The 18,688-nt window shown below is 36.9% G+C and overlaps 1 protein-coding gene across 2 annotated transcripts in view; it reads right to left on the reverse strand.

Moving 5' to 3' along the window:
* ARIH1 (ariadne RBR E3 ubiquitin protein ligase 1) overlaps window positions 1–18,688 on the reverse strand; it is a 101,476-nt gene that overhangs the window by 24,936 nt on the left and 57,852 nt on the right. For both annotated transcript variants that reach the window (XM_018054680.1, XM_018054681.1), the window contains 3 exons: window positions 13,011–13,155; window positions 5,427–5,519; window positions 4,868–4,923 (listed from right to left, as the gene is read on the reverse strand). In XM_018054680.1, coding sequence (XP_017910169.1) covers window positions 4,868–4,923; window positions 5,427–5,519; window positions 13,011–13,155 — 294 coding nt within the window. The remainder of the gene's footprint in view (window positions 1–4,867; window positions 4,924–5,426; window positions 5,520–13,010; window positions 13,156–18,688) is intronic.

The following is an 18,688-nucleotide window of genomic DNA, read 5'->3' on the forward strand; positions in this document are numbered from 1 at the left end:
CATCTGTTGGATCATCGAAAAAGCAAGAGAGTTCCAGAAAAACATCTATTTCTGCTGTGACTGTGTGGATCACAATAAACTGTGGAAAATTCTGAAAGAGATGGGAATACCAGACCACCTGCCCTGCCTCTTGAGAAACCTATATGCAGGTCAGGAAGCAACAGTTAGAACTGGACATGGAACAACAGACTAGTTCCAAATAGGAAAAGGACTACGTCAAGGCTGTGTATTGTCACCCTGCTTATTTAACTTACATGCAGAGTACATCATGAGAAACGCTGGGCTGGATGAAGCACAAGCTGGAATCAAGACTGCTGGGAGAAATATCAATAACCTCAGATATGCAGATGACACCACCCTTATGGCAGAAAATGAAGATGACCTAAAAAGCCTCTTGATGAAAGTAAAAGATGAGAGTGAAGAAATTGGCTTAAAACTCAACATTCAGAAAACGAAGATCATGGCATCTGGTCCCATCACTTCACGGGAAATAGATGGGGAAACAGTGGAAACAGTGTCAGACTATTTTGGGGGGCTCCAAAACCACTGCAGATGGTGACTGCAGCCATGAAATTAAAAGACGCTTACTCCTTGGAAGCAAAGTTGTGACCAACCTAGATAGCATATTGAAAAGCAGAGACATTACTTTGCCAGCAAAGGTCCGTCTAGTCAAGGCTATGGTTTTTCCAGTAGTCATGTATGGATGTGAGAATTGGACTGTGAAGAAAGCTGAGCACTGAAGACTTGATGCTTTTGAACTGTGGTGTTGGAGAAGACTCTTGAGAGTCCCTTGGACTGCAAGGAGATCCAACCAGTCCATCCTAAACAAGATCAGTCCTGGGTGTTCATTGGAAGGACTGACGTTGAAGCTGAAACTCCAATACTTTGGCCACCTCATGTGAAGTGTTGACTCTTTGGAAAAGACCCTGATGCTGGGAGGGATTAGGGGCAGGAGGAGAAGGGGATGACAGAGGATGAGATGGCTGGATGGCATCACCGACTCAATGGACATGAGTTTGAACTCCGTGAGTTGGTGATGGACAGGGAGGCCTGGCATGCTGTGATTTATGGGGTCGCAAAGAGTCATCCCCGACTGAGTGACTGAACACAGCCCACCCTTCCTCAAAGGCTTCTGCTTGCGGATACCTCCCTTGGAAAGCAAACAAAAGATTATCCTAGTGGGGCTCTGAGGTGGGACAGCCTAGGTTAGAATACTGGCTTCTCAACTTACGAACTGAGGGTAAGTCCTTTGACTTCCACTTTTCAGAGTCACTAAGTCATGTCCAGCCCTTTGATACCCCATAGACTATAGCCTGCCAGGCTTCTCTGACCATGGGATTATCCAGGCAAGAATACTGGAGTGGGCTGCCATTTCCTTCTCCAGAGGCTCTTCCCAACCCAGGGATCGAATCGAATCTCTTGCTTGACAGATGGACTTTTACCACTGAGCTACCTAGGAAGCCCCATTTTTCAGTTTACTCACCTGTAAAATGGATAGCAGAAATAGAGCTGGGAGACTAGCACAGTGCCTGGCAAATAGTAAGCACTCAATAAATATCAGATGAAGCTGAATTCATCACCATCATTATTATTTCACTCAGTTAAGATGTACTGTTACTCACTCAAGGAGGCCCTTCCTGACAATTCATACCAGTCTAGAATATAGACCATTCCCCTTCAGTTCTCATGGCAAATTATACACTTCTTTACAGAATGTGTCATAATTTCCACAGACAGCCATCATATAATCATTCTTTAATATATGCCTCCCTAATTCCCTATTCTCAACCAAACAATAAGCTCCATGAAAGGATCTCTCATGTCCAATACAGTGCCTGGCCTGTGGAAAGTATTTAGTAAGTACTTTTCAAATGAGTAAACCTTCAGATTTTGCACATGTTGACACTGAGGGATAAAAGTAATTAGTGCACAATGCCGTTCCTCAAAAAGCCAAACACAAAATTACCATATGACTCAACAATTAATTCCACTTGAAGGTATATACATTCAAGAGAATTAAAAACAGGTGTTCAATAAAAGCCTTGCACAGAAATATTCAAATAGTAAAAAAGATTTCTACAAAAAGCAAAAATAACTCAAATGTCCAAGAACTGACGGAGAAATAAAATATGGAATATCCGTATAATGGGACATTATTTAGCCATAAAAAGGAATGATGTCCTTATACATGCTACAACATGAATGAACTTTGAAAACATTATGTTAAGGGAAGGAAGCCATTCACAAAAGGTCATATACTGTATGACTCCATTTAAATGAAATGTCCAGAGTAAGCAAATCCATGCAGATACCAAAGATGAGTGGTTGTCAGAGTCTAGGGAGAGGAGGGAATCAAGAATATCTGTTTAGTGGATATGGGATTTCTTTTGGGGGTGATGAAAATGTTCTGGAATTAGATAGTGGTGATGGTTACACAACATCACATAAGTATTCAAAAAGCCACAGAACTGCGTACTTTAGTTAAAAAGGTGAATGTTATGTTATGAGAAGTTTACATCATTTAAAAAACAATGGGACATCCCCAGTGGTCCAGTGGCTAAGTAGGTTGGGATTGTTTCCAATGGAGGCGACACAGGTTTGATCCCTGGTTAGGGAACTAGATCCCACGTGGTGCAACTAAGACCAAGCACAGCCAAATAACTAAATGAATATTTTAACTAAATGAATATTTTTTAAAAAATGAAAAAATAAGTAAGGGGCTTCCCTGGTGGTCCAGTGGTTAAGAATCAGCCTTCAACGCAGGGGACGATCCCTGGTAAGGGAACTAAGATCCCACATGCCATGGAGCAACTAAGCCTGTGCCACACACAACTAGAGAGTCCAAGTGCCACAGAGAAAGATCCCGCATCACTGCAACGAAGATCCCACGTGCCACAACTAAGATGCAGCCACATAAACAAACGTAAAAAGATGTTTAATGTCAGAATATCTAATGTTGATTTACATTATTCATTTAACCAAGCATGATTAACAATAATCTTCTAACTACATCTCACTGCCCAAATGCCTCCCCAACTCTACACTATCCTTTTAACTACCTAGGTTATTTCTAAAATGCAAATCTCATCAGTCCTAATAACCTTTTATGACAAAACTCAAACTGTCAAACTCTTTTCATCCTCATCTCTAGTAATCTGCTACTTTGTGCTTTAGCCATGACAGAATACATAAAAGAGAAGTTCATGGACTATTACTCTCCACACAAAATTTCTAATCCTTGTTATCTCTCCCTAAGATGCCCTAATTCTTTAGGTAATGTGTTTCTCTGTAACTGTACTTTATACATACATTTACACATAAAATGGGCTTCCCAGGTGGCAGTGGTGGTAAAGAACCTGCCTGCTAATGCAGGAGACACAACAGACAGGGGTTCAATTCCTGGGTCGGGAAGATCCCCTGGAGAAGGGGATGGCAACCTATTCCAGTATTCTTGACTGGGAAACCCTATGGACAGAGGAGCCTGGGGGGTACAGTCCATAGGGTCGTAAAAAGTCGGACACAACTGAAACGATCTGGCAAACATGCATGCATCAAATGTAAACTATGTATTTATTATTAGGGACCTCTTGGGGAAAGGGACTGTATCTTAATTTGTTCTCTTATGCATATGTGCTAATAAAACAGGCTCCCAGTAAATGTTTGTGGAATGAATGAAAAGATACAGTGACCTGTACTGATGAAAGAATACAAAGAATTAAAGTATCAGAGGACAAGATAAAGACAACTGGAAGGAAGGTGGTACTTTAAGACCATACATGGTTAATGGAAATAAGATTTACTGAAAGACAAGCTGACAAGAGTAAATGTATTTTAGTAAACCAAAGTAGGTTGGGATTAATGAAGTGTAATCAGTGGCTTTATACACTGTGCTGGTTAGGTCAATTTATGGCTTCATTAGGTTAAGAATTTGCTCACTAAAACCCATGGCTGCTTTCACTCTTATTACTCTCAAATCCCAGTGCTTAAATGCAGACATACCTTTCTATACAGGCAATTATCCAGGACTAATTATAAAATTTGTCTGTGGATCATTCAGGCCCTCAATCTATTTATCTTCCTAGACTAAAATCAATTAGGCTGCCTGAGGTTATAAAAACAGCACTGACTCAGGAATTAAGCAACTCTGGATTTTATCCCATGTACAGGAGCTGATTATACCTCTTTCTTCAAGTTTCTTTCTCTCCTTCAAAAGGGAACCTTTCACAAGGCCAGTAGTTGGCCAACAGCCTCCAGCTGCAGTGCCTTTGAGATTCGTAGCAGTGTTCCAGATGAGGCCACACCCCCCTTGCTTAGCTCCCAGTGAGAGGCTAGGCTTGACACTGGTACCAGGGCCTGGCCGTTTCTGATGCCCGAAGCATTCCTCTGTGGGACATCTACGCACTGGAGTTCCCAACAGGCCTGACAGAAACTCTCACAGCTGCACACAGTCTTAGTCTTCCTACTGAATCCTTCTTCCTTCTTTCTCAACAGGGGTCAGAACTGTTATCATGTCTGTCTGCTCCTCCTATTCCTATTTATCCTACACAGATGCTATCCGTAATAAAGCACCTTCTCTTTTAACTATGTCCCGGCTCTGCTTCTCAGAAGATCAACTGACACACTGACATAACCTATTCTCCAACTGCAAAGTTCGCTGAAATCTAGCTATCATGCATTGCCTACTTAACAAAATACTGACTGGGCATTTAACCAGGCTACAAACAGGCTTGTATACTACAAAGGAATAGAGGTTAGAAAGTCTCTCCAGACTTCAAATGTTTACCTCCGGTGTGGTGTTGAGCAAAAATTAATTTGGCTTAAGCAACTAATATATATTCAACATGCAGAATCTATCAAAAGTACTTACATAACTGTGTTGTCATCCACTAAGATATCACAACCATGAGCAGGACACGAAATAGTCTGGAAAAGATCGAAATTTAAACTATGTCTTCATTCAACAAATATTTACTAAACGTTTACCACTGCCAGGAACTTTGCTAGGTTCTGAGGATACCTTAACATTTATAGGACCTTAATCATTTCCTTTCTTTTAAAAGAAACCTGTACGTGAATATTTGTCACTATAAAGCAACTAAAATTGCTAACCCAAACAACTGGTTTTTCAATATTAAATTTAACTGGCAAAGGCGTGAGATACAACAAAAGTTCTCAACAAGTTTAGCCGGATAAAAACAAATGTTAATGCCTGCTAAGAAAACATTACCTGCACTGGATTTTTAACTGGAATATCATATTGTAAATAGGAAAAAAAAAATCTCAATTATCTTTTAGTTGTTTTAACCTAGAAAAAAAGAGCCAAATATAATTCACAACCCAGAATGCTTTACCATTTATATTTGTGTAACAGTCTAAACACTTAAAAGAAATTCAACAAAAACTCAAGAACAAACTGGCATCTTTACCTGTCCCATGCCTTCTTCCATTATTTTGGTAGTTAAATATTCACTCCAGCACTGCATACAAAACTTATGTCCACATTCAAGGCCAGTGAAATACTGCAACAAAAATAATATATGGACTTTCAAAAGAAATTATCAGAAGAATCACTATAGTGACTCAGTAAGAATCAATCAGATCATGTTTCTCATGGTGGCTAAAATGTCCAATTTGACAGGACTAAATGAGCTCCTAAAACGAATTTCTAAGGGGAAAAATCTATACACACAATTCATTAAACACAAAACAATGAGACATGAATCTACATTAGATATTTATAATTTTTAGGAAAGGCACACAAGTTTGTACCAATAAGCATATGAAAAGATGCCCAATATCCTTAATCTTCAGGGAAAGGTAAATCAAACCCACAATGAAACACCACTTCACACCCACTAGGACAGTTATAATCAAAAAGACACAATGAAAGTGCTGACAAGGATATGGAGAAATCAGAACCCTCAAACACTGCTAGTGGGAATGTACAGGAATTTTGGAAAACATTGGCAGTTTCTCAAGAAATTAAAAGTTATTAACAAATGATTCAGCAACTCCACTGCTAGGTATATACCCACATAAAAATTTGTACACAAATGTTCACAGCAGCATTAGCTACAATAACTCCAAAGTGGAAACAAATCCAATGTCCATCAACTGATAAATAAGCAAAAAGTGGAATATCCACGTAACAGAAAATTATTCCGCCATAAAAAGCAGTAAAGCATGTACTATAATGCGGACAAACATTGAAAACATGCTAAGTAAAATAAACCAATCACAAAACACCACGTCTTGTTTGATTTCACTTGTAGATTTGTGGTTGCCTAAGGCTAACAAGCTTGAGGGGAATGGGAAGTGACTATACAAGGATAATGGTCTTTGAGGGATTATTAAAATGTTTGAAAATGAATTATGGTGATGGCGACACAACTCTGTGACTATGCTTAAGACCATTTTAAATAAGTTGTATGGTATGTGAATTATATCTCAATAAAGCTGCTACTTTATTATTATTTCTTGGCCATACTGCTTGCTTGGTTTGCAGGATCTTAGTTCCCCGACCAGAAATTGAACCCAGGTCCATAGCAGTGAAAGCACCAAGTCTTAACCACTGGACTACCAGGGAGCTCCCAATGGTGTTATTTCTAAAATGTCACATGGATACCACACTTCACTGAGCTGCACTGGAATATACCTAACCTAGAAAATAAAACCTTATGGAAACCAAAATACTTCTTCAGAATAGTAGTAATACTTGAATAATAATAATAATATTAACATTTTGGCCTGTTATACTACTTATATGATTTGAAATACTTTCAATTGGATGGCTGGTTAAATTAACCTTATTATATTCTATAATGGGATATTAAACGCAGGTACTTTAATATTGAGTGTAGAGGACTACATTTTCAAAAGACAAACATGGTTATCATATTTTACTTCAAAAATATTTTACTATATTTACTACCTAATTCTTTTTAAATTAATATAATATAGGCTATGCTGCTGCTGCTGCTGCTAAGTCGCTTCAGTCGTGTCCAACTCTGAGACCCCAGAGATGGCAGCCCACCAGGCTCCCCCATCCCTGGGATTCTCCAGGCAAGAACACTGGAATGGGTTGCCATTTCCTTCTCCAATGCATGCAAGTGAAAAGTGAAAGGGAAGTCGCTCAGTCATATCCGACTCCTAGCGACCCCATGGACTGCAGCCTACACCAGGCTCCTCCGTCCATAGGATTTTCCAGGCAAGAGTACTAGAGTGGGGTGCCACTGCCTTCTCTGAATATAGGCCATAGTTAAAGACAATTATTTAACAATATGAGTTTATGTTTTAAAAAAAAAGTCTCCCTTATCTCCATCTTTCTCTACCTCGTCCTCTACTTCTCTACCCAGAAGTAATCACTATCTCCAATATATGGTAGAAGTATCACAAACTTTCTTCTGTAACTTGGTTTTCTTTATTATCTTTGCGATCAAATGAATGTGTATCAGGAAAAATTTGTACAAGTGAAATTCTAACAGTATACATTTCGATTATTACAAAGAGGTTGTTGCAATTTACAGTATTGAAGAAAACCTTCTCACACCCATGCCAAAACACTTAAAACTCCTTGATTTTTGCCAATAACAGGTGAAAATGAACTACCAACAGTTTTGATTTTAATTTTTTGAGTGAACCTTAAAAATTTGAAACAAGATTTAAGGCTGTATATTTTTCTGTGTATTTTCTTCACCTATTTTGCCAAATTTTCCTCTGGGCGTTTTTTGTAAATGTTTTACTGTTTTGTTTTTACTTATTTAGAAAATTGACTGTTTATAAGTGTGGAAAATATTTTCTCCCAGTTTCAATACATTTTGCTACTGTGCAGAACCTCTTTATTCATACACAGCAAAATGTATCAGCTTTAGAATTCATGGCCTCTAAATTAGTTTCTTCTTAAGTTAAAAAAAGTTGTGACAGACTTATGGACATGAGGGGAGGGGAGGAGAGGAAGAGATGTATGGAAAGAGTAACATGGAAACTTACATTACCATACGTAAAATAGACACCTAACAGGAATCTGCTGTATGGCTCAGGAAACTCAAACAGGGACTCTGTATCAATCTAGAGGGGTGGGATGGGGCAGAAGATGGGAGGGAGATTCAAATGGAAGGGGATATATGTATATCTGTGGCTGATTCATGTTGAAGTTTGACAGAAAACAACAAAATTCTGTAAAGCAATCATCCTTCAATAAAAAAAATAAATGACATACAAAGGGAAAACTAGTTAAAAGATTATTTTGTTTCAATATGTGCAAATAAATTTTTAAACCTGGAAAAAAAATTACAGTTGTGTTTTTTTTTTGGGGGGGGGGTACTGCACTGGGTCTTTGTCGCTGAGCACAGGCATCTCTAGCTGCAGCAAGCCAGGGCTACTCTCTAGTTGCAGTACAAGGACTTTTCAGTGCGGTGGCTTCTCTTGTTGTGGAGCATAGGTTCTAGGGTGCGAGAGCTCCAGTAGTTACAGCTCACAGGCTTAGTTGCCCCATGGCATGTGGAATCTTCCCAGACCAGGGATCAAATCCATGTCCCCTAAACTGGCAGGCAGATTCTTCACTTCTGGACCACCAGAATAATTTTGATATAAGGAGTAAGGCAGAAATCTAAGTTTCCAGACGGCTATTGAGTTGTTCCAACACCATTCATTAAATAACCCTTCTTAAAGGAAACACCGCCTCTGTTGTATATTAAATTCTCCACAAATATACTTGACTCTGGCTTCTCTGGTGGCTCATTGATAAAGAATCCGCCTGCCAATTCAAGAGATCCAAGTCTGATCCCTGGGTCACAAAGATTCCCTGGAGAAGGAAATGGTAACCCACTCCAGTTCTTGCCTGGGAAATCCCATGGACAGAGGAGCCTGGCAGGCTACAGTCCATGGGGTGGCAAAGAGTCGGACACGACTGAGCAACTAAACAGTACTTGACTCTATTCTGCTTTACTGTACTGCTGCCTATTTCTGAATTTGGTAAGACTAGCTTCCTCTCCACCCTCATCAATCTAGTCTTTGCTTTACTTCACTAATATTCTATCTTTCCAAATACCTGTCATTCATTTATCTCCCCTTTCCTTCATATAGGTCTTTCATATTTCTTGCCAAGTTTATTCCTAGCTCTTTTATTCATTTTGTGGCTCTTATTAAAGTGGCATTTTAAATTCTATAAGCTTTTCTAATTAGCTGTTATTTGAAATATGCTTACAAAATTTCTGATGTTGCTTATGATATAAATGCAAATAAGATGCAATATTATAGCATACCAACTATATAAAATATGCTTGGAAAGTAGCTGGGAAAGAAAAAGTTCAGAGTCCTGATACTAGTTTTACAGACCAAATAACATGGAAAATATCAAGGTTAAAATATGTTACTATTCAGAGAGTGACAATGATTCTACCTGAGTCACAAAATAAGTGAAGATAAACATTTGGGAAATCAATACTCTCATCCAAAAACAAATGATCTGAGAAATAAAAAGAATCTATTCTTAATACTACTCACAACAATGAAGGAGATCTGGCACTAACCTATTGTCAGATTACTAAAGGAGAGTATTTGATTTTTGATATTATAATGAGGGTGCACTCTATAAAGAACAAATATAATAAAGTCATTATCAATAATTCTAAAATGTTTTATTCATAACCTAAAAACAAAAACACATCTTCATGTGCTTTCCTCTTTTTTACAAAGACTGACAGATTAAAGGTCACAATGGTTACTCAGTGATCTCTATAGGTAACACCTCTGCTTTGGGGGACTTTTACACCAGGGTGCTTTTAAGATAACATAAAAAGACAAAAACAAAGGTTTTTTTCCCCTTTCCAATAACTTTTTAAATTAAACAGATAACAAGACTAAACAACATAAATTAGAAAAATAAATCACACAAACATGTTCAAAGGTAAAGCAAAAAGAGGGTGGCAACTCTCACAATCTTCAATTTTGCTTTTATCTATTTAATATACCTTATTCTTAGAAAGTATAAAATGATTTACTTCATAAAAAAGATATGATAGCTCAAGCTATATTTCCTAGTAGAGCTAAATCTTATGCTTTGATTGAAAATAATATTATTATATAAAGTAACTGTTGCCAAGGCTAAGAAATTCCTGAACTGGACACAACACAGTGGGTAGGGGGACAGAGGAGGAATCTCTGAACTTAAAAGAGTGTTCCAAAATCTCAGGAAATTGTTTTTAAAGAAGAGACCACCCAAAATAGCTCCAAAGTATCAAGTTTATAAACTAAGCTGTCAGAAGCATTTACTTAAAAACCTGTTTTCATGTGGCACTATATAAAGCAAAGTTGCTTTCTAGAAGGATAAAAGTATTGAAGATAAACAATAATAAAAGGCAAGTTATCAGTGTTTGAAGAATAGTGGAAATTGATACATGGGAGTTAGGTAAATAATGTAAGTAAAGTAACCATTCATCCAATTAATAAAGCCTGAATAAAGAATCTCAGGTGACACTTGCAAAACTGATAAAATTATCCTTTATTAGCCCAAAAACTGAGAAAAGAAGTCCTAGTTTCACCATGATTACTTTTTCCTAACACCTGGCACAGTTTCCATGACACTTTTAACTTACTTTCCAATCAATGTTGCTGTTTGCTTTCTTGCCCTGTCACTTACATGGCCAAACTTCCTTTGAAAGAGTAATTTATGTTTATTGCCTCTACTTCCTTTCCCACCTTCAAGTCAATGACTCTTTAGCTCATGTAGTTTGGTTTCCCGTCTTACCATAATACTTAAAATTACTTTTCAGGATCATCAGTCAACTTCTTGTTGCTAATTCCAAACTCACCTTTCAATTCCTTTCTCTGAAGCTAGCACTGTTTGCCACTCTTGGTACTGCATTTTCTTCCTCTGGTTTCTATATTGCTATACTCCCTGTTGCCCTACCTCCCACACCTTCAGAGGTTAATTCAAATGTCAATGTCAGTGGGAAGTCTCCCTGATCCAAAATTGGGTTAGGTGTCTCTCCAATATGTTCCCTCAGTACCATGCCCTACCAAAGCTCTTACCATTTTTTCTATGTCATTTTACTTATTTGCCCAGTTAACCTGTAAATTATGCCTTTATTCTCCATTGTTTCTAACATTTAGAATAGTGCCGAGTCTGCTGAATAAATGAAGAGTGTTTCCTCCACTATCAGTTATAAGTATAGCACAATCCACACTGCAAATATCTACTTATGATTTTCCATTCTAATTTGTTCAGACTGTCAGACAATACCAAGGGCATTGAGAAAGTTATAGCGGTTATTTGTGAGCAGCTAGTTTCAGTACTTACATTTAAGGTTTACACTAAGAGGAGCTGGCTGTAAGAAAGCAGGAAGGGAAATGCCAAGGAATAAGGAAACCTCTTATATAATCCGGAACAAACTTTTTGAGTCTTAGTATTACCTCAAAGAACCATTTATAAACTACATACACTATACAAATGTCAACTGGCAAAGAGAATCTGTTAAAGAAAGATAATAAAATGGTCAAAACACAAAACTAATGTATTTTCAATAGTAGTGCTGATTGTTCTTTTTAAATACTTAAGTTAGGATTGTGATTTAGGTAGAGGGAAATGAATATAGTTTCAGGCTGACAGAGATCTGAAACAATATTTTATTCAATTTATTTGAAAGGTTAAAAAAAACTGAGACTCAGCCAGATTAAATCATTTATTACCCAAAGCCAAAAAGCTAGTGTTACAGCTATGACTGAGAATATGGGGTTCTTCCCCTGGCACTCCAGAGGTTAAAATTCCATGCTTCCACTGTCGGGGACAAGGATTTGATCCCTGGTCAGGAAAGTAAGATCCTGCATGCCCCATGGTAAGGCCAAAAACTTTTTTTTTTAATCTGAAAATAAATTAAGAATGACTTGAGAATCTGGAAATTCAATTTAGTATTTTAGCTACTGAAATTTTTTGACTGAAAATTTTAAATTTAATCAATCGATTTATTTTTTAGGCCATATCATGTGGCATATGCAAACTCAGTTCCCTGACCAGGGATCAAACCTGTGTGTGCCCCCTGCACTGGGAATGAGGAGTCCTGAGCACTGGGCCACCAGGGAAATGCTCCTACTAATTTTAACTCTGATTTTCCACCTCTCTAAGAGCATATAACTAACTTTCTTTTAAAACTCTTCTAAGCGTTTGTGTGTGCGAACAAACTAATTTCCTTCAAATGAGAATGTTTAAAGGTACAAATGTCAAATTCTAAGATTGATAACAAAAAACCTTCAATATGTTAAAATATATAATACTGGCAACAAAGATCTGGTATATACTAATTACTAGAAAAAGCCGCCTAACTGTTACAGTAGAGAATATGAACAAAATGGTTATAATTGTTGTAGAATTAAATTAGCCTTAGATATCTTTAAACATCTTTAAGAGGTGAATTCTGAGTAACTAAATACATTTTTTTGGCCACAAATGTAATTTTCTAATGGTTACTAATAAAGTGCTTTCATAGGAAGATTGTGTTTATTTAAGCATAACACTTCTTCACTAGATAATTACAGTAAATCCTCTAAATACAATAGGTTTTAGGAGGGATACACGTACTAAAGAATCGCTGTTGGAATGGATCTGTATGTGTGAAAATCTTTTAAGAAGAGTCCTGAAAGCTCTCTAGTTAAATAGCATTAAAGACATTTTATAAGTGTTTTGGATATTCTAAAAACTTAGTTTTAAATCTGTTTTAATTTGGATAAAAATAATTCTATTTGCTGCCTACCTATTACACAATTCTCCCATAGAGGTAAAGTAAAAAGATTTAGGTGTGTAATAATAACTTGGACAAATTGCAGCTTTAAAAAGCAAATGGGGATGGGGAGGGGCTGAGAGACAAGCTCTCACTCTTTATTCTAATATATGGATAGGTTACTGCTTTGCTACAATCCCAGACTCCCAGAACTGCCTTTGTTGAAACAATGAAAAGTCAATTCATCCTCTAAAGTAGAGAGTCAGCAGTGCTGGCCTTAAACTACCAGATACTCACCGAGTTAGGGTAGTTCAAGTAGCAGATCTGACAAGGCATATCCTGTGCTGATGACCTTGTATTCATCTGGCGTGTTCGAGACTTTTTACTTGGATTAATTACATGACACTCAGCAAAGAGCTTCTCCAGGTTTCCATCAAAGTACCTGCATTATTTAAACAGAAAGGATGAGAGCCCTGCAACAGCACACTGTTAGAGCTCTGAAAACCCTGATTTTCTACAGGGAAAAGCAATGAAGTGAACTAAACCAAGACCATATCCTTTCTTGCTCAGAGAAAATGTGTTGTATGGCTACAAACTGTAGCAAATAGAAGTATATGTATAGGTAAACACATCGAATTTTTGCTATTTTAACATTTTTTACTTTGTTTCTATCCTGAGAAGTTAAGATATTAGTATATTAACAGAACTAAAACTAAAATCTAAGAATAAAATTTGTTTTATCTCTAATGGTACCTTATGAAGAGTGTGTTTTAATATTTAATAGGCTAGGCTATATTTCATACCAATGAATTAATTTTATTAATAATTTTAGTTCTACCAGTTTAAATATATTAGCAAGTAAACTACCTACAAGGCATACTTTATCCCACAACTCATTTAAAAATTAAACTACTACATGTGTCTCTTTCTACAAAAGACTTGCTTTCTAAATATTCTTTGAAAATAATTAATTTATTAGGGTAGGGGAAGAAGGGGGAAACAAAAAAGTTTATCTTTAAAAGTTTTTATATCAAATAATCTATACATTGTTTTTTTTTTCATATAAAGTATGTATCTATATTTACAGAAGTAGTTCACTAACATATCAACAGCATAGTATTGCAAGTACTAGCTAGAGAGTTTCAACTAAACTGTAAACTTCTTGACAGAAGACAGGGGTAAATACTTAGCACAATGTTTCCCATTAATCCAGTTAGGACATGGTCTTTGCTCTCCTGAAATATCTTAATATTCTAAATGGAAAAGCAACAGATTGAAGAAAAAACTTTCAATTTAATTAGCAAAAATGTTAACATGGAATATGATCAATTTACTTTTTAAGTACAGGCTTAAATAACTTCAATTTTCTTGATTGATAAAAAATTATCAATACTCAAAAGAGTTTCCCAATAGTTTTCATGAAAGTCTTGTTCAGGCATTGTGTCAAAGCATTTACTGCATCCCAAAACATCACTCATGAGAACTACCATCTCTCTCTAAAGACAAATAAATATCCTTTTATAAATGCTTTGACTACAATTATGGGTCAATGAAATGGTCATATTATCAAAATATCAACATATTATTAATATAAAAGGGGAACACATACGAAGTTGTCTCTGATTATTCAGCTAATCAAAATATACAGAGCAGATATATCAAATGCTTTTCTACAAAAGTTATCTTTGAAAAACACCTAAGATACGTTTTATCTGAAAAGTTGAAACATATGAAGAAAATACTAAATATGAATAAGTATACCAATTAACCCCTTGTTTTTTATTAAAAAAAAAAATTTGTGGACACAAGAAAACACAAACTCCAGTCATCCAAAACTTGAAAATTAACAACTAACTAATACTTCGATGAACAGTCTAGATAGCATTCTATGCAAATACAAACAAACGTGCACATTTGATATAATCTCATATTTCAGGCTTATTACCTGCTTTCTTCACTAAACCATATGTAACCACACCTCTGTCCATGAGTATGGGGTTACATTATTTTTCACTGTTGCATAATATTTCTCTGTAGGTATATACTGTAATATACTTAACCAACCTTATACTGAAAGATATTTAGAGATGTTCCACATACAGACAATCCTAGATTAAAATCCTGCCCCATCTGATGGGGAGGGGAATAAATCTATACTTGTATTTCTTTATTAGTGAAGCTGAATATATTTTTCTGTGAAGATACTGCTATTAGTTTATGAGTTCAGCGAGTAAATGAAGAGTAATCCTTTGTTTTATGGACTGCTTTCTTCCCAGTTTCTAACTTGCCTCTCAATATTGTTTAATGGTGTTTAACTGCCAGTTTTAATTTTTCTGTAGGCAAACTTACCATGCAACACTGTTGTGATTTATGGATTTCATAAACTTCTTAAAAATTATCTCTATATGCAAAGACTATAGAAATTCACTCATGATTTAGGCCTTTCCTTTAAACTGTTTCCATTAAAACTGTTGATTTACATGGAAATTATTTTTGTGCAGTAAGAAGAAAGCAGGGGTTCCATTTAATTTTAAGCCAAATGGCTAGCCACTACTGAAGGGTGTTTCAACTGAAACACTTCCTTCTACCTATCAATTTAAACCTCATCTCGTTAAATAAATCATCTTTGACAGTCCCTCTTCTTCAAATTAGGTAAGGCTCCCTTGTATTACATCCTCACAGTATTTTGTACTCACATTACTAACCCTGTAATCACTATTTATGTTTTTCCTGCGAAAGATAAAGTGAAAGTAGCTCAGCTGTGTCCAGCTCTTTGTGACCCTGTGAGCTATAGCTCACCAGGCTCCTCTGTCCATGGGATTCTCCAGGCAAGAATACTGGAGTGCATTGCCATTCCTGTAATCACTATTTTATGTTTCTCCTACTAGAATGTAAACCCCATGAGGACTATTTTATTACTATAGTAGCCCTAGTATCTATAAGCGTTCAATTTCTTTTTAGAGAATAAAAAGATAATTAATAATAAATCTGAATTTCTTTATTTAGGAATATTTCTTAAAGATAGCAATATATTATAGTTTATAGTTTTCGGTCCATTCTAGAAGGCAAATAACTTTCAAATACAGCCGAGGTAAACAGAATGGAGAATTTAAAAATCAACTCATATTGCTGGTCATAGCAGGCGGGCCAAGAAATTTTCTTCATTTAATTAAGCTCCATTTTACAGAAATGTAACATTTTAAAATTTGTTTTTATTTTTATTCATCACATGCTCTGTCCACCAAAGACTCTGCTATGGTTATTTGGAAAGATATTGAAGTTTATTTTATTTTTATAGAGCATACCTTAAAGTGGGTATTTAAACCAATTTTGCCAATTATAAATAATAATTTGATTGTCCTTATATAATACCCTACACTTAACTCTGTAGTTTAGGTTGGAACTTCCCGGAACTCTTCCCAGTTGATTACCATTTTACATAATTTTTTCACTAATTACATTGTTTTCACATTACATAGCTTTCCTTTCAAGAACAGTAAAAACTGCTTTCTATTTCCTAAGCCTGACAGCCCTAATTACTTAAACATAATTAAAATGTTGGGTTTTAAAGAATTTATTGGCCTGCCTCAGGCCTTAGTTTTGGCACGTGGATCTCCTGTTGTGTCATGCAGGATCCTTCACCGCGGTGCCAGAGGTCAGTGGTTGCAGCACGAGGGCTTAGCTCTCTGTGGCATGTGACCAGGGATCAAATCCATGTCCCCTGCGTTGCAAGGTGGATTCTTAACCACTGAACCACCAGGGAAGTCCCTAAAATGTTTAACTGTATTCAAATGCTCATTTTAGCAAAAATCCTACCCATGACAACCTCCATTTCTTCTAGTACCTGCTGTTACTGAAGTCTTTAGTAAAAATAATACTCATTTTATAATTCAAATCATTTTTCAACTGACATATATTCAAGGATTCTTCATTCTTGAAGTATAGTTCTATAGGGTTGATCTTAGCATTTAACTCTCTTTTGAAATGCCAATTCAGGCAGTAATTATTTCAAGAGCTTTTAGCTATTAAGACCTGCTGGATTTACACCCAATCTTTGTTCATTTGTCCTCCTTGCCTACCATCTATTAATTCCTTCTTTGTCCTTTTCTTCTCTTACATGTCTTCCTTTTCCATAGTACCTGCTCTATTTCTGGCTATTGCCAACATGCTTTCAATACACTGACCGGGGGATTTTTGCAGAAAACACCTGTGGCCTGCAAGTTGTTATGCAAGTTGAAAGGTCTCCCGTCAGTAACGTTCAGGTAACAAAAGTCATATTAATGTGTCTCTGGTCAATAATGAGTTAACTTCTCCAAGTTTGCTGCTTGTCCCTATTCCCCCCCCACCCCTTAGTTCTGTCAGCTTCCTTTTATCTTGTTCTGTTATTTCATCAGTTTATCTTTGATCCCATATCTCAAAGTCTATTGCTTACTTTAATCTTCTTAAAAGAACAAAGAAGCTTTTTTTTCAACCTGCTAATCATGACAGTTTTATAAGGACTACTTGACTCATTGGAAAAGACTCTGATGTTGGGAGGGATTGGGGGCAGGAGGAAAAGGGGACGACAGAGGATGAGATGGCTGGATGGCATCACTGACTCGATGGACCTGAGTCTGAATGAACTCCGGGAGTTGGTGATGGACAGGGAGGCCTGGCGTGCTGCGATTCATGGGGTCACAAAGAGTTGGACACGACTGAGCAACTGAACTGAACTGAACTGAACTGGAGGGTAAAGCATCTGTCTACAATGCAGGAGACCCGGGTTCGATCCCTGGGTCGGGAAGATCCCCTGGAGAAGGAAATGACAACCCACTCCAGTACTCTTGCCTGGAAAATCCCATGGACTGAGAAGCCTGGGAGGCTACAGTCGATGGGGTGGCGAAGAGTTGGACATGACTGAGCAACTTCACTTCTACACTCAAGAATATACATGGATTCTTAACTTCTCAGACTTTGTATACCTGGGTCACTACATATTTGAAAGTTCCTTCAGTTTGCTGGTTTTTACGTACATCCTTGCTGGATGTACCAAGATGAAGAGAGACTAATTCAATGTAAGGCAATTTAGTTCAAGTACCTTGTTTAATGAGTTAACACACATATTTCTCTCTGCTTCACTGACTCCAGTACACAGCTGCAAAGATGATCATAAAACAACACTATCTTCCTTTCCTACAAAATCTATCCTTTTGAGAAAATCATATTGATGAAAAGAAAAATAGAATGGCAGTGTTGCTCTTTTCCTTCAGTCCGGACTTTCTTCAGTGGGGCAAAGGCATGATGATTACAGTATCCCCACTCCATCTCTCACAAGGCCTAGATTTTTCCAGATTAAGATTGTTAGAAGGGCTGGGGATTCCCTGACGGTCTAGGGGTTAGGACTTCATGCTCTTAATGCTGGAGCATCATTAGATCCCTGGCTGGGAAACTAGGATTCTGCAAGCTGCGCAGTGCAGCAAAATAAGTTAGATGAGCAATGTGAGAGGGTCTTCAGTAGAGATTATAAACCCTCACCTTATAGTTCTTTCTGTTCATTCAGTATGTGTGTGGTGTGTGGGATCTGAGTTCCCCAACCAGGCATCAAACCTGTGCCCTCATGCACTGGAAGCGGGGACTCTTAGCCACTGGACCACCAGGGAATTCATTCAATATGTTTTCAGAAATACAGTTAAGAAACTGGCACTTAATCAGCCAAATCTCCAGAATATTTCTATCTTAATTTTTCATTTTCCTTGAATATGTGACATATACCAAGTAATATGAATTAAATTTCAAGGCAGGAACAATTACCGCTTAAAAACTAAGTCTGGTTATAGAAGTATATATATAGCTGGCTAGTAAGTCTTCTTGAATTCCAAATGACTGGCATCATTGTTTACCATGTCAGTAATTTTGTCATCATGAGTTTTTCTTAAAAGCCACTATTACAGTAAATGTGGTAAGAATTCAGGGAATAAGGCGACGGAGGAGGGGAT

This window comes from Capra hircus, chromosome 10, assembly GCF_001704415.2.
Source record: "Capra hircus breed San Clemente chromosome 10, ASM170441v1, whole genome shotgun sequence".
Taxonomy (NCBI): Eukaryota; Metazoa; Chordata; class Mammalia; order Artiodactyla; family Bovidae; genus Capra; species Capra hircus.